At 39.0% G+C, this 22,751-nt stretch overlaps 2 protein-coding genes across 5 annotated transcripts in view; both read left to right on the top strand.

Moving 5' to 3' along the window:
* Window positions 1-14,227: 14,227 nt before the first annotated feature.
* LOC136853958 (endonuclease/exonuclease/phosphatase family domain-containing protein 1-like) overlaps window positions 14,228-22,751 on the top strand; it is a 185,585-nt gene continuing 177,061 nt past the window's right edge. For 2 of the 4 annotated variants that reach the window (XM_067129877.1, XM_067129886.1), the window contains exon 1: window positions 14,228-14,531. The gene's annotated coding sequence lies outside the window, so the exon portion shown is untranslated. The remainder of the gene's footprint in view (window positions 14,532-22,751) is intronic. The other 2 variants (XM_067129859.1, XM_067129866.1) reach the window with 1 other exon arrangement.
* LOC136850766 (uncharacterized) lies at window positions 16,381-17,199 on the top strand. Its single transcript, XM_067124721.1, has 2 exons — window positions 16,381-16,579; window positions 16,802-17,199. The coding sequence occupies exons 1-2, from the start codon at window positions 16,381-16,383 to the stop codon at window positions 17,197-17,199; spliced, it is 597 nt and encodes a 198-aa protein (XP_066980822.1).

Raw genomic sequence — 22,751 nt, forward strand, 5'->3', positions numbered from 1 at the left:
TTTTAATGCTCATTTAATACATCCAAAATTAAGAAAAACATACAAAAACTCATTTAAAAGCATTTCTTCTGACTTCTAGCATACTTCAAGAAAAAGTCCATATAAATAGAGATGTGCATAATCCCAATACAATATAGGTAAATGGCAAGATCAGCAGTGGAAAACAGGGAAAATAAAAAAAAATGTACTTCAAGGTGTTTATTGTTATATTGCACTCAAAATCAAAACAGTAAGAAAAAATGCAGTTGTTTTAAAAACATTTTTATCTGACTTTTCTCCCGTCTAGATATATAAAAATGGATGTATGTATGTGTGTATATTCCAGCATAACTGAAACGCATTGAGCAACTTCAACCAAACTTGGTGTACATATCAGGCATCAAGAAGGAGAACATCAAATGCCACACGTGGCCAAAAATTGTTTTATTGTATAAAAACATCTTTCAGTACCTTTATTTTCATGTCCTGGTCTACATTTGTACGTTTGCCAATTGTAACCCTAGTCATTTCTGCTTTGACCACAAGGGTAAAATTATAACGCAGCGTGACGTGGTCGTGTCTTGGGTCGCTTTAGTGGGAGGCTGCCGCTACACCCCTAGTGAGCGGGAGGTGTGAGTTGTGGAAGGTTTGTTTTTTAACTTAACATGAATAATATTCTTCCTTTTATTTTTATAACACATTAAAATCCTTAAAAATCATCTTTAAGACTGTCATAATAAATAGTAATACTTCATAATTTTTTATAACTATTAGTGAATAATGAACTCTAAAATTTTATGGTAATTTCATTCTATATCATTGTTAACAATTAGTTAGTTAGTTAGTTATAAATGATTTGTTTAACCAGACCTCTGAACTCTTTTAGGGTTCTTCTCGGGCTGGAAAAAGAATGGGGGAAAGACCACATAAAAAATTAAGTAATTAAATAAATAAATAAATAATAAAAAAATGGGAAAAAACTTAAAATAAAATAAAAAATCATGAGGGAAAGAAAAAGAAAGGGAGGGAAAAAAAAGTGGGGGAGATTATATTTTATTTATCAATTTAATTTTGTTTAAGAAGAGAATGATATTACAATTAGAATTTGCTTATCATTAATATAAAACTAAAGTGTCTATTCATTAAAAATTTCACCAAGTACAGTATTCATCTAATTACAATTTAAATCGTTATTCAAAAGTTAATTTTTAATTACAATTTTTAATTATTAGATCCATATTTGGAGAAATATTTTAATGTACAAACACTTAACTGTTTTTGTTTTCATAATAAGTAATTTGTCAGTGGTTACAATTACAGTAAACCCCCCGTATCCGCAGGGGTGCGTCCCACACCCCCCCACGAATAGGTCAAATCCGCGAATGCTTAAAACCCATCTAAAAACACTTAGAACTGCCCATTTTGATAGCTTAAACCAAGAAAAATCCTGTAAAAATGCTTATACCTGAGTATTTTAAGTTTTATCACAAAAAGTGCATTTATTCATGAAAATTATATGAAAATACAGTAATTAGTGAATATTTCTTAGTGAAAAATACTGCAAATGGGCGAATTTTCCGCGAATGATGGCTAGATGTGTTCCACAGAGAAACCCGCGAATGCGTGAGTCCGCGAACCATGAGAACGCGAATACGGGGGGTTTACTGTATATAGATTGAGTTTTATAGAAAATATTTAAAATTAAAAAAAAAACAGTAAACAGCATAAAACTAGCTAATTGTAAATATTCACTAGTTTTTAAGTTAAAAATTAAAGTTTCTATGGTTAAAAAAACTTTAGGTGTATTTTTTTTTATTTGTGGCATTTTGATGTTCTTCTTGACGCCTGATATGACTTACTATCTAGTAAATATTACTGTGGGGTAAGACATCACTAGCACCGAAGGGGTTGGGGTGGGAAGGCCTTCCCTGAAACTGGGCTGGTTCTGCCCATAAACTTCTTAACTAAACTCTTCAGGTTTATCATACCTCATTTCGGTGTACGTATGACTTACTATCTGGAAAAGAATACTGTGGTGGTAAGAAATCACTGGCACCAAAGGGGGTGGGGCTGGGAAGGGGGTAACATGTAAAAATAAGCGAAAACGACAGATATTAGTGTTTAATCCATAGGTTTTGAGGTCGCTGAGATGCCCTTTAAGTCCAAGTTCAGCCCTAATAGGAAAGGGTGAAAAATAAAATGTAAAAAATGACAGATATTAGTGTCTAATCCATAGTTTTTGAGGTTACCAAGATGAATAGTGATTCTCCCGATGCCCTTTAAGCCCAAGTTCAGCCCCGATAGGAATGGGAGGTGAGAAGGGGTGAAATATAAAATGTCAAAAATGCGGGGCAATGTAATTGAAGCAATTATCTGAACGGAGGGGAGAGAGAGAGAGTAGAGGGAGTGTTAGGGAGAATAAAGAGGGAAAGAGTGAGAGAGAGAATAGAGGGGTGTGCTAGGGAGGAGGAGAAAGAGTGAGAGAGAAAGTAGAGGGGGTGTTAGGGAGGGGAAAGAGGGAAGAGTGAGAGAGAGTAGAGATCATGTTAGGGAGGAGAATGAGGGAGAGTTAGAGGGAAGTGAGAGAGAAAGTAGAGTGGGTGTTAGGGAGGAGAAAGGGGGAAAGAGTGAGGGAGAGTTGGAGAGAGAGAGGGAGAGGAGTTAGAGAGATTAGAGGAGGTGTTAGGGAGAAGAAAGAGGGAAAGAGTGAGGAAGACAGAGAGAGAGAGAGTTTTCCCGGACAGCACTGGGTTGGTCAGATAGAATACAAGAACTGTCTATATAATATGAGAAATAGTTGCATATTCTTAATAGGCTTGGTAGCAGTAAACAGCAAGATCCAATGATGGAAAACAATGGAGATAAGAAAAAGAACACTCAGTGGTTGGTGATACAATCCACTGAAAACTAATAGCAAAAAATGAAAACTTGTAAAAACATTTCCATGTGTACAAATACTTGTGTAGGTTTTTTTTATAGGAGTTAAGTGCTGGGGGCAGGATAGTCAAGGAAAGGGAAGAAATTACTTTTTCATGAGCATAGCCTTATCTTTCTAATATGGAAATCACACTGTTTATGGGATGTACCAATTTTATTTCATGTATTTCATTGCCACTTTTTCAAGGGAAGATAAAGATTTTGTGTATTATAAATTTATTATGTATGCGAAGACCAATTGTCTTGAGAGAAAATGCTATTACCACACAGTGCTAACTATGGTGTTGGGTGCCAAGGCTAACTTTAAACTTATGAGCAAATTGAATTTACAAATAAGGTCTCAGAACAGAACTCATTCATATGTAAAGAACTACCTGTATTTTCATTAAATTTTGGAAGCTTCAAGTAATGCATATAAGGGTGTATCTACACTGTCCAATGGTCATGCTTACTTGTGACATCATAGTTGAGACACTTTTGCAGTGCTACTGTCCATTACCACTGTCCAGCTGACAAAGCATAGATGTTGTCGTCCACGCAGGTAGATCAGTTAGTAGTCACTCTCAAGCAGGTTGCTGGTACAGCATGTTGATGGTGAGGTATGTGATAAGAGCAATGTGGTGCCAGTGCCCATACCATCGGATAAATTTTTCTAACAACGAACGTAGACACTATGCTCATTTGCCATCAATGGCAAACGTTCACCTACCCACTAGCCACCATCCATATGGGGATTAGGCAACTGTTTGTCTGCCAGACACTTTCAGATCATGTAGGTTCACCCAAATAGTGGGAAACATTACATGAATTCCAGAATTCATTTTAAGCAGGAACTTTCAGAGAAATGTGTGACTTTTTCAAGAGCTAACATTTTGCTATTTGTGATTTTATGATTGTCTGTGCCTGTTGAATGATCTGTTGCTTAGGAGAAAATTAATAAGTTCATTTTCAGTGCCAGGTGAGTACATTTTCCTGTATGTCTTGAAGTGGTAATAGATTGCATTAAACAGTGCTCAGTGCTCGGTACAATATACATTGTCCATACGCATCAGCAGCATAAACATAGAATTGTGATTTGCTCAAGATTTATATAAATATCCCCTTAAAACCTAATTTAGTGCTTCCATGTATGAGTTTACAAAATGTTTGTTTTCTGTTTAATGATCAGTAAGTCATGTTAATCTGTCAATGTTTTGAATCTTCATTGGAAAAATTTAAGGCATAAAGGTTTCAGATGTAGGCCATTTATCAAGTACTGTATTATGATTATCAGCATAGCAAAGTAGCTCACTACATTTACTGTAGACAGTTTAGGGGTAGAGCAGATAATTTCAAAACTGGTTAAAAGCTGTGTATACTTATATACATGTATTCTAATTTAATTAAATTTTTTCTTGCAAAGTAGGTGCTTATGGGGAAGCAAAATATTTGTTTTGTATTTGTTGCTCACATAATACTTTGAGTAAATTTTCAATGTAGTTGATAATGCTGCATAAAAGAATGATTTGGATAAAAAGTGAATTGCCTGCTATATCATGAAGTTCTGCACTTGAAGGGTCAGTTAAGAATATATCAATAACTTGATGGCTGTGTTTCAAAGCTTCCTCACAGGCATTACTGTATATAAAACTAGATGTGATTCAGATAATTTATTTTATTGTGTGGCATCATTGATGTCAAAAACTTGTCTGTGGTAAAACTTAGTTCAGACTCATTTTACTTGGGGTAATTTATTTTTCATGATTTTATTCAGGTCGACCATCACTAATCTGGCATCACTGGGACCTGCAGGGTGCTGGATTAATGATTTTGCCAGATTACAGAGTGGGTAGGTTAGAATACACTTAACAGTTAACCACGTCATCCTACCTTTAAAATATCCTGTAACACAGTACAAGTTGGTTAATAAAGAAAAAAGAAACATTAAATGAAAATCAAGTGAAATTTTAATGTAACACAGGCAAAATAAACGGTATAGGTAATTTATTTGACGTACACAAGAAAGTTCATCATTGCTGCTTCCAAAGTGAAGAGCTGGAATTTGCAAATAAGCACATTTACATGTCTTGAGATGAAGGGCTGTCAGGATTCCCATCCTCGTCATCTTGGAATTTTTTTTATATATTTCATGTTATTCTCATTTATATTTTTACTGTATCTTCTCATTTTTTTATTTTTACAACCCAAAAGAGAGAATGATTTTCATATGTCAAACCATTCGAAGGGTTATGGCAAAATGAAATATTATTATATATACACTATGAAAGAATTTAATAATGAATTTAAACAACTGTCTATAGACGTGAAAGCAGTACAAACTCATTCACTGGCATTGGAGAACTTGCTGCAGGTTGTTTTGGTTCATGTTGTCAAGCTTATGATTTTTTTTCATTTAAATTTAATGCCATTCTCATCTATACTTTTTCTGTATTTAATCATTTGTTACTCGTACAACCCAAAAGATGAATGCAATCATGTGTGTAGGTATGTACGAATGCATAAACTCATTCACTGGCATCAGAGAACTTTCCACAGCTTGTTTTGTTTCGTGTTGTTACACTTATGAATTTCTTATTAATATTGTATGCTATTCTTTGTTATTTTTTACTGTATTTTCTCATTTGTATTTTTACAACCAAAAAGATAAATGCAATTGTGTGCCTAGGGTACTTACTAAAGCACAAACTCATTCGCTGGCATCAGAGAACTTGCTACAGCTTGTTTTGGTTCGTGTTGTTAGGCTTATGATTTTTCTTATATATATTTTATGCTATTCTTATTTATATTTCCACTGCATTTTCTCATTTTTTATTTTTACAACCAAGAAGAGAAACGCAATTGTGCGTAGGGTATGTATGAATTGCACAAACTCATTCTCTGCCATGGGAGAACTTACTGCAGCTTGTTTTGGTTCGTTTTGTTCTTTTATGATTTTTTTTTAATTTGTATTTTACATTATTCTCTTTTATATCTTTACTGTATTTTCTCATTTTCTATTTTTACAAGCCAAAAGATAAACAATCCTGTGTGTAGGGCATGCGTGAACGTACAAACTCATTTGCTGGCATTGGAGAAGCTGCTAGAGCTTGTTTTATTTTGTGTTGTTACACTATGATTTTCTTATTTATATTTTATGCTTTTCTCATTTATATTTTTACTGCATTTCCTCATATTTTTTACATTCCAAAAGATAAATGCAATCCTGTATGTAGGGTACATATGTACACACAAACAGTAGCGGTAGGTCAGTGTGGTGACCTGGGAAATTTGAAATTGCACTATCCGAAAATAGTCCCGGATTAGTGATAGAACCAGACTAACGACTGCTGGATTGGTGATGGTTGACCTTTACTAGGTCTGGTCTTATTTTGAAGTTAGATGATTATGCTTGTTTTAATTTATTTATAAGGAAAAACAGAAATTAAAAACTAAAGAATGTGTTGAAGCTAGCCAAGAACAAATTTCTTTATTTTTTCTAATGAATATCTTTCCGAACAGTAATGGATACGTATGATAATTTTCTTATCCAATGATATATATTTTATTGTCATATATACTACATACCTTTTCTTGTATATAGCAACAAGAAAAAATATTTATAATTGCATATGATTCTTGTGTTTGGAGCAGATGTTTCTCTCTGAAAACCCCTTTGTTTTTGGAGGTAGAGTTAAACTATCCCCCCAGCAACCTCCAGATGTCATACAGTGCAAACTGTTGCCAAAATTTACAGTTAATTTTTTCTTATTTTCTGTGGATGAAATCATGGGAATGTCAAGGGATGAAATTTGCATTTTGTTACTGGAATCTCAGTGTACATCCAAAGTATGTTATGAAGATGGATTACTGAAATCAACATTGTTTTTGTTCACATACTTGTAGAGAAGCAGGGAGAGCCAAGTGGTCTTGAGAATAACTGGATTAATTGGAGGGATAAAGGTGGGAACTAGCAGAGTAAAACAGAATTAATTGGAGTTTGGAGATGTTGCATTAGGTTGACAGATTCCCAGTTGTTAACAAACAAGATGTTATAGGAGAGTTCTACCTACAGTGTTCTTTATATGGAGCTCTATATAGTACTATGCACTAATAGTTCTTTGTATTGTCCCTTCACCCCCCAACAACATTGCTTTGGGACCACCTTGATGTGGTGAGGGGGCTCTTGAACCCCAGGAATCTGTTCCCAGATTTGAGTCCAAGAGTCCCATATGCCATTATATCTTTTTTTTGAATTAATTTTTGTGGAATTTTCTGCTTTTGCTAAAATTTATTGGACCTGACAAACAGGAAAAGAGATCATAAATGGGATTGGGTTTATATCCGAAGCTAAATAGTGGGAACTGTGGTAGGACCATCAGCTGCACGATAATGTTCAGACCTGAGAGGTATTAGGCGGAACTATTCTTTAGGGCTGGGCCACGGATTCCAGGGGGGTCCGGTTCTAGAGATAGGACTCTCAGCATTCTATCCAGTTTGCCCACAACACAATTAGAGTGGGGATGATAGTATTCTCGTAATACCTTCGGCCCTAGCAAGCAGGTTCAGCTTACACTTGGGCCACTATAATCATGTTGTGCCATCCCCTGTGGGGTAGGGTAGGGACGCGGACATTTAGGAGTCATTTCTCACTTGTGCCATTGGCGGAAGAATAAACCCCATGAAAGGCTGATAATATCTTTTTAAGGTTTTCAGGTTTATTATTATTTCTTTTTTTTTTTACCCCTCTCAAATCTTTATGTCCAGCATTTATAAGGATTCGAGTACCCCTGGACACTCTGAGGTGCTGTTCTGACACAGATGACGATCTCTGCACCCACCTTGGAGATTGGAATTTCTCGAAATGTTGATGACTTCTCCAAAATCATTTAGAACTGTCGTAGAAATCAGGATGAACTTTATTGATATTGAATCTAAATGAGGAGCGTGGGTTACCTTTACTAGCCATGATGAGGCTCTAAAGGCTAGTAGTATGATAAGTGCCATACAAATAGGTCAAGCTACAGTTCGAAACCAGAATGCAGAAGTAAGGACTCCTAAACCTCCTATGTGGGTGGTAGCTTCAGCCAAGGAGGAAAATTATAACTACTATAAATTTTGCGGGTTTCTTCAGAAAAAGGTGGGAGGCATAAAGAGCTGTGATATTTCTCGTTTTAGGAAGAACACCGTTCTTATTCATGCCAAATCCACAACCCAAGCATATATGCTGACCTTGTTGGACATAAAAAATGATGAAATGATTACAAAGTTCAAGCCCCACTTAAGCTTTAGTTATGGGAGAGGAGTACTATTTGATAAAGACCTTTATGACATGACAGAAGAAGAAGTTCTAGAAATGAGTCCCACTTCAGTTTGGAGAGTGAAAAGGGCAGCTATTGCCAACATTATCATTTTAACCTTTGTAGACTGAATTACCTTCTCATGTCATATTTGAAAATGAAAGGGTACGAGTACGTCCTTTCCAGCAAAGACCAATGCAGTGCTATCATTGCTTTAAGTTTGGCCACCTATCAAAAAACTGCATAAATGCTAAAATTTGTATAAACTGCTCTGGTGTCTATCATCATGATGAATGTAATAGAAAAGCAAAATGTGCAACTGGAACATAAATCCAATAACAAAAATTGTGAAATTTACAAATTTGAACTGTCTGCACTAAGTAAAGCCAATGCAGAGCATATACGTATTGGTTTTGCAAAAAGACAATTAGGACAACCCTAGGAGCTATGCGGAAGTTCTTGAGCCACAACCCCTATCTACCACTAGGGTTGCAGGGGCAACACCCTCTAATGTAGCAGGTGCATCAACCCCTGTGGTAGTGTCCCAGCCATCTTGGTCAGGTGCTCGGCCTGTTGAGGCTAGAGCATAAGCCTCCAAGGTGGATAAGATGGCACTTAAGTCAACCACCTTGGAATTGTCTCAGGCAGAGTCTCTGCCTGATTTAATGGAGAATGAGGAGCAAAAGCACCAAAAGAGTAGATGTTCCCCCTCATCCTTTCCTCCAGTTAAACATGCATCACTTAGTACAGGTAATAGATAGAAATACTAAGCTCGATGCAAGAACCCCAGCCTGAATTTAAACAAATTGACAAGAACGGGAAACAAAATGACACCAGTAAATCAACAGATAATAAACCAAACCTGTCAAGACCAGTCCTTTCCAAATCATGTATATGAATAATAAAGCCTGTACAATATAACATTTAAAAATCGCTACTACTAGACTAACCACAAAAGAGCACCAAAACAGTGTAAGTACTACATAACACTAAATTGCATAGTTATTTAATTTACATTTAGTGAAGCTGGGAATCTGTGTGCATAAGGAACAAATCTAGCCAGCTATTAATGGAACATTTGTACTGTTATGCAGAACATAAGTAACAAATAACAGTCATGCAATAAGACGTCTAAAATGATTTTATCAGAAAATAATATGAACTCATGAAAACTTGTAAATTAATGATGATAATAATGGTCACAATAGTACAAAGAATGGGGAAATAAACCTCGAACCTACAACACTAGTTGAATATGCACACCATTAATAATTTTGAGTAAAAGTGCAAGGAATTAGGAAATTTACCATTGTAAAGGATTGATGGATGGAAATTAGAAAATTTGATACCATTTTATCCCGTACTTAAGCATTTTTTTTTTTTTAACTTGTAATTTTACAGTGGAAAATAGTAAAGTTTGGATTTTTTCAATTTTGTATATTATTTTTTAACTTATTTCTTAAATATTGTATGAATGCTCAACATTTGCGTTAGAAGATGGATTAGGTAGCCTATACCACCAAAAATTATAGTATACCATTTTTTCTTTCAAACAAAATGGCACATGCCACATGTACATCTGAAATGAACTGTTATTGGTTATCTGAACATAAAATAAAATTCATGGTAACCCACATTAAGTCATCCATGAAAACAAAGCCTCATTGGTCTTTTCTATAGTATTACTCTGTATGTGATAAACTTCACTCCATTGTGACAGACTGTCAACTAATATTTGTGTTGAAAAGTACATGCTCACCTAGGCCCCAAATCTCATGTTACGTGATATTCAGGCCTGTACTCGTAGGGGATATTGGTAATTCAACTTCCTCTTCCACCTTCAGTCGACTTTAGGGGATGTCATTTACAACACTGGCGAATGATAACAGCTGGGTTGGCAGGCTCTGAAGTCCAAAAATATGGTCAAAGTGGACTAAATGTGCATACAAAATTTGTTTATTAAAATACTGACGACTGTGCACTTAAACAATGAAAGAGCCGAGAAAGGTAGCAGGTCACTGCAAGATCTCGGGTTTACTCAGTTGAAGGCTAATCCAAATTTTAAATAAGCTTTTAGTTACATGTAGAAATTTATAGGCTCCAAAATCTACCTAGAAAGAAATATTTAAAACTGACAACAGGTTTTATTCATGGTGTAATTATTTATGAACGGCTTATCAGCATTAATTTCTAGTGAACAGTTGAATGGAAATTATGTATGATTACACTGGTGTCACCCACTTCTGAGCAAATAAGTGATGACTGAATATGAGTAAAGGTAAATACGGATGTAAGAATGATGGTGGCAGGTACCGGCGTACCGGGTTAAAATTTGGACAGTTTGCATGGGAGATTATTGCTCCAGTGATAACAGCTCAAGACATCAGCTGACTAAAGAGGGGGCGTTAGGGAGTTTTCTTGGAAAGTCATTTCGACTGAAGAAGACTCTTACCTTAATAGAGAGCATGGAGGATATGATGTTTTCTTGAAAAAAATAGGGAAGGGCACAACTACAGAGAAATTTCTAAGAGCTGGTTGTTGGAATTGTTAGTTTAATAAGAAAGAGGATAAATGAAGAAAAAGTGAGACATGAGCATCAAAATATTTTCCTCAGTAGAGGAAACGGAGATATAGGAGGCCTCCTAATAAAGATAATAAAAAGAGAGTGAGTGATACAGTAGTGACCAAACTGGAAAGTTACATTATAAAAGCACATGGGATAGAGTCATTAAAGGCAAAACAAAGAAAACTGTGCTACGTTAAAGAAGATATCCTTAAAGTGGATGAAAAGGCAGCATAGATTAATTATAGTAGGGGAATTTAACTGTCAGGCAAACAAAATTATTGATAACAATAAAGGATTAATGTCCAAAGGGGGTAAAGCACTTTAAAAATTCATTAAGCAAATGTGCAAAGGAATATGGGTAATAATTCAAACAGCTGAAAGGGTACAAAGATAAACAAACACCAACTTAGCCAATGTAAGAGATTCAGTAAAGGATAAGAACTAAATGGCAATCAAAAGTAAACAATACTCAGTGATTGCAAAATCAGAAGAACAAGGAGAGAAAATGATAAAATGGTAGGAAGTTAATGAAGGATAAAGTCATGTTACAAGGTAATAAAATGCTATAGGCCTATTACAGTACTGCATTGAAGAACAGCTGGAGGTGGGGGAGGAAGATAAAGAAGATAGCTGAGGTAATAAAATCCGACGGAAGTAAATAGCATGTCATTCTGGGATGTAATGTAAAAAGTATAAATGTCATCACGATGTTGATGAAAAAGAATATGAACAATTTTATAACGAAGGATTTTTTCTGGATATTCCATCAGTGAAGCAGAAAAAGTAACAAAGAAAATTAATCTGTATTATATATGGATGACTTGAAGTTTCAGAGTGAATAGGGAACTTACTCAAATATTATCTGTTTAAGGTTTATCCCAGTCAAAGAATAAATAATGTAATGTTTAAAAACGTAGGCAAGAAATGGCTGGCATTCACCTCAGTTGACCAAAAAAAAAAGTCAGAGACATCAGAATTGAGACATGCAGTTGCAACACTCCTATTGTAAGAGTATAGGATGCCATTTAGATTGCATGGTTAGTGGCGCCTCACACTGGACGCAGGCTATAGGTAGTATTCACATATTTTCATATGAAGAATATTCACCGTTATATTATCAATTACACAGCATATAATTAGTTACTTCTGTTTAAATGGAATAATATAATTCGTGTGCTACACCCACTTGTGTTGAAAGAGGACCGGATACAAGATTTAAGAATATGACCTATGATATGGATAGTAGTGCCATAATATTCCTAATTAAAACAAGGTTTTGGTGTATCAAGCTTTTAATTATTCTATTTTTTTATACAACTTTTTAGTATGTTAATAAAATTTATAGTAAGTTTTAAGGTTTGTACCAATTTTTCAAATTGTTGCATTAACTTATTTTCAGAATAAATATTTTAAATTCAGTAGCTTACAGGACTAATAACTGTTCTATAATCATTGTACTGCTTACAATAATTATGGAGTACCAAAATGAAAGTTTGTTTTAAGACTATTAATTCATCAATTGGCAATAACTATCGGTAGACAATAAACATTGAATATATGATGAACTTTCATATTTCCATGCAAAAATCTTTGTATATTACGAAATGCATATGATTTCATATCTATTCAGGTTAACTGAATATTCAGTTGTCAATCTACAATGATTTTATATAAGAGACCATTGAATCATATGCCCATAAAAAATAAATGTTTTGATGTGATATATAAATAACAAATAACAAATAATTTTACGTATAAATATTTGTGACAAAGAATTTTAGCTTATTTGTTCCTCCTTAGCTTTTCTTGCATCAAATCTAAAAAAAATGGTGAAACTGAACAGGCTAGTTGCTACAGTTGCACTAGGAGAGTTTGCGCAGCAAGATAATTGCAGAGCGCAAATGTGCCTTATGATAATGCATATAATGCGCCGCGTAAAGAGCACCGATAGTGCTACCTCCTAGGAAGAGTCTACTGTTTGATATTTCTTCTGTATGCTTTCATTATTTGCTTCTTCCTTCTAAATACCTTCTCTCCTTTCTGCGGGGAACATTAGGTCATCAACAAAAAATATTTATGACTGAGTTCCGTTTCTTATAATGTTACTTTTTAGCATGCGATAATGCATAACTTGGCCCACGTTGTTTTACCCATTTTTGTTTAATATAGCTCCTCAAATCCAGTTAGCAAACCACACCTGCTTGTTGTTGTTGTTGTTGTTGTTGTTGTTGTTGTTGTTGTTGTTGTTCTTCTTCTTCTTCTTCTTCTTCTTCTTCTTCTTCTTCTTCTTCTTCTTCTTCTTCTTCTTCTTCTTTTAACAACCTTCTCCTGAAGTTTCTAGCACTTATTGAACAACTCACATCATAAATTGTCTAGAGATGTATTACAGACTGATTCTCTTCCTGACTCCAACCTTCCCTAATTACAAAACGCTTAATACATTATAAAACATTGTTTATGTTGGCCCGCCCACGTATGAATTATAGTGAAACTTGTAGTTAGAATGCCAACTGCAGTCGACCTTCCTTCTATTCCTCAAGATAGAAACCTAACAATCTCTCATTTTATTATTTATTTTGAATCACCCATTATTATTTTTGTAAGTTTTTTCTTATAGTATTTGTTATAAAAACGTACCTCTTGTTTACTGATTCCACTGCGTTTCTTTTTTATGTAGTGACAGAATAGTCACCTCTTCAAACTTGGATTATTGATGTGCTCTACCTCTGATAAGAGACGTGTCAAACTTTTCTGCAAGTTCTTTACCTATAAATTTAACCACATCGCAATTAAACCCTGGTTAATCCAGGTTCTGTTAATTCTTCATTTTTTACAACAAATTTTGAATTTGCCTGATGAATTTTTCAATATTCCAACTTTTACTTAACAATATATGTTCATTTCATCTATCAGGATTTCTTTGTTCAGGGGAAATCTCTGTGTTAAATAGATCTTCGTAGAATGGTTAATGATCTTTGTTTATCTCCTGTACCTCTTCTACTATTTATCCACCTCTCCTTTGATCACTGTATATTTAAATATCTTTGCCCCTTTCCACTTAGAGTAATTATGTTTTCGTACCCCTGGAGCCTTATCTCCTTTCTTCTGCGTCTTGGACCAGAACCTTTTCCCTTTTTTTTTTTCCAATACCCTATGAGACTTGCCAAATTTTTCCTTCTTCCTCAGTTACTTTTAATATCATACGTTGGTTCATTTTTTGCCCAAAAAGTACTATAAGTATGATACATTTTCTTGCGATTTTTCAATATTTACTAATCGTGTAAGTGTATTTCTTCCGCACATTTTCATATTTGCTTTACCATTTTTTATATACTTTAATCCCGTCTCTTTCATCTTTGGCTCTCTTGACTACCTCGATTCTCTGTGAGGTTCTCCAACTTATTTGATACTACTCTCTAAAAGTAATTGTTCTTTTCCTTTTCGCCTAATATATCCGAGTTCATTTTTTGTACGATGGGACACTGGAAAATCCAAATAAGGACTGGTGGGAGGACCTCTGAGAGAAAAACAGAGAGTGATAGAGAAGGGCATAGCAAGTCTGGCGTTCCGAGTTACATATCTATTGAACATTTGTACTCCACAACGCCAAGGGAAAGCAGGATCAGGAAAAGAAGAAACCATACCATAACCATTCCAATCAGTCACGAGCTAGGTGTCATGTAAGCTGGTTGCGGTCGTTCTTATGTCGGGTGACAGTCTATTTCCTTTGACAGCTTTACTCACGCAATAACGTAGGATCGCCCTTGGTGCAGGTATGCACTCACAGCAGCTCTTTTATTTGAGAGTTCGTATGACATGAGGAAAATTCACGATATGTATGAAGCCTGTATATTATGTAGTTTGGGCAACGGTAGGAATTGTAGGCTAGGCTACCTTAGGGTAATCAGCGTAGGTAGTTTTTACAAGCTGATTGAACGGTGTCATGGCACTAAACCTATTGCAGGTCATGTCATTTAACGGCCAGGTGAAGCTTTGGTTATTCAATACATGTCCTTCAGCGGTTGTTTACATTAAGCGGCCTATAACAGCATGGGCTTTCTCTTAGACGGTCAGTGAGCTGTGCACGGTGTCACGTTGGCGGGGGGAAGCAAATTCCCCAGGCCAGGGCACGGCATCTGAAGGCAAGGTTAGGCCAAGGGAAGGGGTTGTTGTTGTTATTGTACTGTATGATCACAGCTCGGTATTGAAGTTTTATGCTTTTATGGCTCCTGAATAGGCCTATGCTTAGTCTCATACGCAAATCATACAAAAAATATCGAAGATCACTGTCATTACCTAAATACTGTTTGTTCCAACACGATATACAAACCGTCTGTCCTTTACATTAGGAATTACTTTCAGCGTAGGCTGGAAAAGGTCGTTGAACTTTCGAAAAAGGTGGTTAGGCAGTTAACTACCGTCCGGTAGGCAAGAGTACCGCCTGCCTGGATGTAATCATTCCAGTTTCCTTTCTGCCGTTGTGCGCTGCAGTCGTGTGTTTCTCACTCTCTGCCCCTACTGTTCCTCATTAGCGGGTTGGTATTGTTCTCAGCTAGCACTGCTGGGCCCGCGTTCGATTCTCCAACCGGCCAGTGAAGAATTAGAGAAATTTATTTCTGGTGATAAAAACTCATTTCTCGTTATCATGTGGTTCGGATTCCACAATAAGCTGTAGGTCCCGTTGCTAGGTAACCAATTGGTTCTTAGCCATGTAAAATAAATCTAATCCTTCGGGCCAGCCCTAGGAGAGCTGTTAATCAGCTCAGTGGTCTGGTTAAACGAAGGTATACTTTTCTGCCCTGACTGTCTCAGCTTTTTCCCCGGTGGGATCTCTTTGTTTTTGTTAGCATTATGAATGTGGATAAATCCTGTAAGCCCTCCTTCCCCCAGCGTGTGTCCTGGGTGGAAGGCAAGAAATGTAACACCTTTTGTTGTAGCGTTGATATGGACCCACACGCCCTCTGCCCCACCTGCAGAGGACGTGAGTTCACGCACTTCTCCTTGTACGGAGTGTTGTTCCCGGTCAGCCGAGCAGTGGGCAAAGTTTGAGGAGAAGAGACAATACTGTAGGAAGCCTGCTGAGGCATCGTCCGAGGGTAACACGCCCCCAACGACTCCCTTGGTGGCTGATCCATCGGGATCGTTTCTCCCTCCCAGCAAGCTTCCCCTTCTTGCTGCCTCTCCCTCAGGTGAGGACTCCCTTTCCCCTTCCTCATTCGTTTCATTGGGTGTGGAAGGCCACGGGGGAACGGACATTCAGGACATCCTCTCTGGGGCCTCTCCTTGCTCCGGGGGCGAATTTTTTCCCCCGGAGCAAGAGGAGGCTTCCCTTTTTGACCTGACTCTTTCCTCAGGCTTGGGTGTGGAAGCAGCTCTTGGTAGCCAGGTACCCGATCTGACATCAGCCTGGCTGCACCAGGGTCTTCCTGGAGTTCCGTCACTGGAGGCTTTGGTATCCCATCTGTCAGGCACTCCGCTAACAACCCACACAGCCCCTTGCCCCCGGGGACCCAAATCTCCTCTGCGATGTCAGTACCGGCCAGCCCCACCCCCTGGTGCCCGCCTCCTGCCGCCGCCAGGTATTCGGTGTCATCCATGGGCTGTCACACCCCCCCAAGCAGGATGACAGCCAAGCTGCTGTCAGAGAAGTTCGTCTGGCACGGAGTGCAGAAGGACACGAGGACCTGGGTGAGGCAGTGCCTGCAGTGCCAAATCAGCAAGGTGGGGCGTCACACCAAGTCTGGGGTAGGTGAGTTCCCGCAGTCAGAGCGGCGGTTCGGCCATGTTCACATCGACATCGTTGGTCCCCTTCCCCCGTCAGGTGGGTCCAGATATCTCCTAATGGTGGTCGACCGCTCAACAAGGTGGCCCGAAGCCACGCCAATGCAAGAAGCCAGCGCATGTGCCGAGGCCCTACTCTCCAGTTGGATCAGCCGCTTCGACATCCCCGACCACATCACAACTGACAGGGGCCCCGCCTTCCTGTCCGAGTTGTGGTCCGCCCTGGCTTGGCTGCTTGGGACAGCTCATCACACCACCACAGCCTACAACCCCGCTGCCAACGGCTTGGTCGGGCAGTTTCACAGGTCCCTGAAGGCGTCCCTTATGGCCAGCTGCACCACCGAGGACTGGAAATACCAGCTGCCGTGGGTCCTGCTCGGGTTGAGAACCGCCCCCAGGGCCGACGGCACCCCGTCCGCAGCTGAGAAAACCTACAGCGAGCCCCTCATGGTCCCGCGCGAGCTAGTTACAGAGGACTGCCACAACCCATCTGTCCAGAGGCTTCGCAACATAGTCGGCAAGTTCGCCCCCTGCAAGCGGACATATACCGACAGGTCGGCCACCTTCATGCCACCCGGCCTGTCCTCCACCACACACGTCTTCGTCAAGGATGATGCCGTCCACCCACCACTGACCAGGCCCTACAGGGGGCCCTTCTGAGTGCTGGAGCGGAACAACAAGGCGTTCCTGCTCACCCTTCACGGGAAGAACGACTGGGTGTCGGTAGACCGCGTCAAGCCCGCCCTCCTGGAGGAGGACACAGACGTCACCACACCGCACGTGGTCGCCCCCGAAAGCACCCGCCCACACCCGCAGTCAGCCGCCCCCACACACACGATGTCCTCACGCAGCTGTGGCATCCTTCAGCACCCCAGCAGATACGCTGACTAATCAGACGTTACCCACGTCTTGGGGGGAGAGTATTTGTAAAGTCTCTGCTGAACAAGTTTTCTATGGTGACGTCCCATTTTCTTTGCCTCTACAATTCGTCACACCTGGCGTGACGGGTCATGCAAATCCAATCATTTAAACTGTGTATATAATTGTTTACCTGTCTCCGATTTGTATACCTGTATTCTTCTTTCACAGGCATCAAGATTGTATTCAACTTCAATTCTGTCCATTTGTATAATTTAAAGTGTACTCATTCACTGTATTTATTGTTAATTATTATCGACCTCAGGTCACCCTTGTTCCCATTGTATTCCGCGGCGCCTGGATCACCAATAAAGCAGCAGTACCTTTTTCCTGCTCGTCTTTTTTTTTTGCACCTCTTAAAGGCTTTCTTGTCTCCCTCGTAACTTGTAACCCTCTTGTTAGCTTTCCCCTCACATCTGTATAGTCTTGTCCTATGATAATCTCAATTTTGGTGTCAGTGTAACTGTCAGAATACTTTACATACTTATATACATGGAGACATCCAGTGTTTTCGTTTGAAAAGTCACATTATAAACCCACAAAGCTTTTCTTATCATTTTGGTAGCTACAAATGAGATTTCACTACAGAAAGTTAAGTTCAGTGATTGGGAGAGGGTATCTTACAGGTTGTGCTAGGTCACATAGTTTCACAACCAGGAACAAGATAATTTGGAATCTTGACCTATTCAGAGTACAGAACACCAACAAAAGATTGTGTTAAGCATAAATCAAAATACCTTCAAAGGACAAAAGTTTTTAATTGCTGTACAATGCTGCATATAAAGTATAACATATTTTTGATGTGTGTTCTTGATGTTAAGTTGTATATCGGGTTCACAATCACTGAATATCTTTAATTCATCTCCTTATCCACCTTATCTAGTAAAGATCTGATAAGCAGCATAGAATTGCATGATAAGAATTTTATGGGAAGGTCAGAAGTTAAGACTAAGAGCATATACAGTAGAGTACGGTTTTGTATTTTTCCAGTTTTCTTCCACATATATTTTATTCTGTTCTCGCCTTATTTGCATTGTTGAGGTAACATGTGCTCATCTCTCTCATTAACATTGTGTAATAGTGTAATTTTCAAGGAATGCTATAATAAGAGTTTCTGTTTTGTGGAAAGGGAGTGACATTTTATTTGGCGAGAATCTAGATTAAAGTTTGGTTGATAAGAATCACAATCTTTTTATCTTGTTGGAACTGATTTGACCAGTAGTATAGTGTGTTATTGTCATTTCTTTCTAGAATGAGCTTGATATTGGTATAGTTTAAAGCAAATTTTCTCATTATATAAAAGTGTTTTAACTCTCTTAACATAAACTTGTATAAGTACCCTACATACCCTGGTATGTTTCTTGTAGCTGAAAGGGCATATGCTGTAATGGCCTCTTGAATTATTATTATTATTATTATTATTATTATTATTATTATTATTATTATTATTATTAATTATTAATTATTATTCAGAGGATGAACCCTATTCATATGGAACAAGCCCACAGGGGCCAGTGACTTGAAATTCAAGCTTCCAAAGAATATGGTGCTCATTAGGAAGTGAGAGAAGGTAAAGGGAAATACAGAAAAAAAAAGATCTTACTTATTAAAAAGAAAATTAAATTAATAATTGTTCCGACATGATATACAAACCGTCGGTCCTTTACATTAGGAATTACTTTCAGTGTAGGCTGGAAACGGCCGTTGAGCTTCGAACAAGGTGGTTAGGCAGTTAACTAATTACCGTCCGAGAGGCGGGAGTACCACCTGCCCGGATGTAAACATTCCAGTTTGCTTTCAGCCGTCATAGACTGTGGACGTTGTTCCTCTCGCCCTCTGCCTGACTGTTGAGCTTTTTCCCGGTGGGAAATTTCCTTTTGTTTTCTTAGTATGAATGTTGATAAGCCCTTTAAGCCCTCCTATCCCCAGGGTGTGTGTCCTGGGATAGGAGGCAAGAAATGTCATACCTTTAGATCTAGCGTTGACACGGACCCACACGCCCTCTGCCCCACTTGCAGGGGACGTGTGTGTTCGCGCGCTTCGCCTTGTAGCGAGTGTTGTTCCTGGTCCCCCAAGCAATGGAGAAAGTTTGAGGGGAGGAAACGCTACCATAGGAGACCTTCCAAGGAATCGTCCGAGGGTAACACCCCCCCAACGACTCCTGTGGTGGCTGATCCGTCGGCGTCGTTTCTCCCTCCCAGCAAGCTTCCTCTTCTTGCTGCCTCTCCCTTGGGTGAGGACTCCTCCTCCCCTTCCTCATTCGTTTCATCGGGTGTGGAAGGCTGCAGGGGAGCGGTTGCTCAGGACATCCTCTCTGGGGCCTCTCCTCGCTCTTGGGGTGAATTTCTTCCCCCGGAGCAAGTAGAGGCTTCACTTTACCCGATTTATCCTCAGGTTTCAGGGTGGAAGCGTCTTCTGTTGACCAGGTATCCGATCTGACATCTTCCTGGTTGCACCTGGGTCTGCCAGGTGTGCCATCACTGGAGGGCCTGGTGTCACCATGTCTTCTTTTGGCAAGCTGCCTGTAACGGTGGCCTCGCACCTCGACACCCAGGTTTCGGCCGTGCCTGCCACATTCCACTCCATGCCGCAGCCTCCTGTTTTCCTGGCCCCTCGCACGTGGTGACGTCGTCAGTGCCTTATATGACTATACCTGCTCCTGTTTTTGCATACCCACGCTCGTTGTTGACCACAGTTTTGGCTCCTCGCTTCCCTGACGTTTGGCCCGGCCTGGCTCCCCATGCGCCACCCGTGCCTCTGACCCTGGCTTCGTCCCTGGACCCTCTTGGTTCCTGCGCTGCTGTATCTGCCCCGGTAGCTGCTGACCCAAGCACCATCTCCGCTACCCGGGTTGCGCCTGCATCCGTGACCCCCCCTGGTTGCTCCTGCTTCTGTGGCCCCCCTGGTTACGCCTGTTTCCGTGGGCCCCCTGGTTGCTCCTGTGCCTTCAGCTGCTCCTTTTGTGGTTTGGGGACTTTACTTTGATCCTGAGGAAGATGGCAAAGAAGTTGAAGAAGAGATCGAGGAAGGTGTCGTCTCCTTCGTCTTCATCTTCGCCCGTCGTCGTCGTCATCTGCTGCCTCGTTTTCCTCTTCTCCTTCCAAGGCTCCCCAGCCAAGGAAGAAGAAGCCTCCCCTCGAAGTCTCGCACCGAGACCTCTAAGGGACCGCCTCCTTCCACAGGGAAAGCAGTGGGATCTCTCACTGGCTCTTCCCAATCCACGGATTAGAGAACCTCTGCGCTGACCCCCAGGTCAGTCGTATCGGGAGCCAAGGGCGTGCAGACCACAGTTTGCAACCCCCCCCCCCTCACGAATAGCTAAAATCCGCGAATACTTAAAATCTCTCTAAAAACACTTAGAACTACCTATTTTGATAGTTAAAAAAAAAAACTCTAAAAATGCTTATACCTGAGCATTTTAATAGTTTTATCAGAAAAAATGCATTTAGTCATGAAAATTTTATGAAAATACAGTACAGGCAGTCCCGGTTTACGACGGTTCCGTTCGAGGTTACTGGCGCTTTTCAAATATATTCATCAGAAATTATTTCCCGCTAATTATGTTCCGAATTATTTCTCAGTGATCCGACGGAAGAAATTTGGCCCCAAAACGGCAGAATAATCATAATTTGAAGGTTTTTTTGATGTAAAACTCAATAATAATGCAGTTTACGTCGTTTTCAATGCACCCAGAGCATTAAAAGTAAGGTTTTCTTATGATTTTTGACGATTTTCGATGATTTTCCGGTTTACGACGATTTTCGGGTTACGACGCGGCGCAAGAACGGAACCCCCGTCGTAAACCGGGGACCGCCTGTAATTAGTGAATATTTCTCAGTAAAAAATACCGCAAATGGGCAAATGTTCCGCGAATAATGTGTATATACATTCCACAGAGAAGTCTGCGAATAGTAAGACCGCGAATACAGGGGATTTGCTGTATAAGCCAAAAAGGTCTGCATTACGCAATATATACAGATGGATCTAAATCAAAGAACAAAGTGGGATATGCTGCAGTGTCCCAAGACAAAACTTATAGGTTCTCTCTACCTAATAATGCTGCAGTATTTACACCAGAATTGTGTGCAATTGCATAGCTGTAGAAAATAATTAAAGAAACATCATTCAGCAATTTTGTGATTTTTAGTGACTTGAGGGGCACTATAGAAGCTATTCACAGTTACAGTTCAAAAAATAACATTGTACAACGATTTAAATGATCTCTCCATAAGTTATTTAATAATGGAAAAAATGCCGGGAAAAATGCAGAAATATGTGGGATCCCTGCCCATGTAGGGATCAAAGGAAATGAAGAGGCAGATAAAGCAGCCAAAGAAGCAACCCACATGACAAGATCAAATGTGAATATCTGTTACTGATTATGTAACACATAAAGGTGGGTATCATAAATAAATGGCAATACAGTCATACCCCGAAATTAAGTGAGGTTAGCTTCCAGACCCCCTCGCGCAAGGCAAATTTCCGCGAAAGTTTGGCACGGTCTCTAAAAATGCTACTAAATGCTTATTTCTAGAATTTAAACACTAAATATGACCCTAATCATGCTCCCAAAGTATTAAAGTAACTTTTTAATAAAATTAAAGTTACTGTAATTTCATTTAAAAGTTAGCTTAATACATTACCCTTAAAAAAGAAATAAATGGTTGACGTAAAAATATAGGAGAGTGTGAAGATTAGTATACTATTTCTTTCTCTCCCCATTCCACCGATCTATTTTTAGAAGTCTTCTCAACCTCATTCTTAAGAACTTCTTTATTCTGTCACTCTCTTTGTTCCCGAAATGCTCTATGTCTCTATGTTTTAGAACGGCGCATTTACTGTTTGTAGACGTTACAGGTAAAATTGGATAAATTAAAAATATCTACTGTACAGGTAATGCGTAGGCTATGCTAACTACAAACGAGAGAGAGAGAGAGCGAGATAACAGTTGCCCTTACTTATGAGAGTGAAATTTGTTATGAATTATTACGGACAGAGAGAGAGAGAGAATTATGTAAGAAACCTTTGACCCGCTAATCAGCAACACCCCCTTCTTGCCTTGTTAAACTGACATGTCTGACAGCTTTGCCTTCGAGCTTCTTCACAAAAGATGAGGGAAAGATATTTGTTTGTTTAAAATACATATCACATACAAATTTTGTAGTTACAGTTATTATTATTATTATTATTATTATTATTATTATTATTTGAAAATTAGTACTTATTAGGTAAAAAAATTTATTTGTACAAAACAAATATACATACACATGTACCATAAAAATTCTCTCATCTCA

Source organism: Macrobrachium rosenbergii, chromosome 3, assembly GCF_040412425.1.
Source record: "Macrobrachium rosenbergii isolate ZJJX-2024 chromosome 3, ASM4041242v1, whole genome shotgun sequence".
NCBI classification, from domain to species: domain Eukaryota; kingdom Metazoa; phylum Arthropoda; class Malacostraca; order Decapoda; family Palaemonidae; genus Macrobrachium; species Macrobrachium rosenbergii.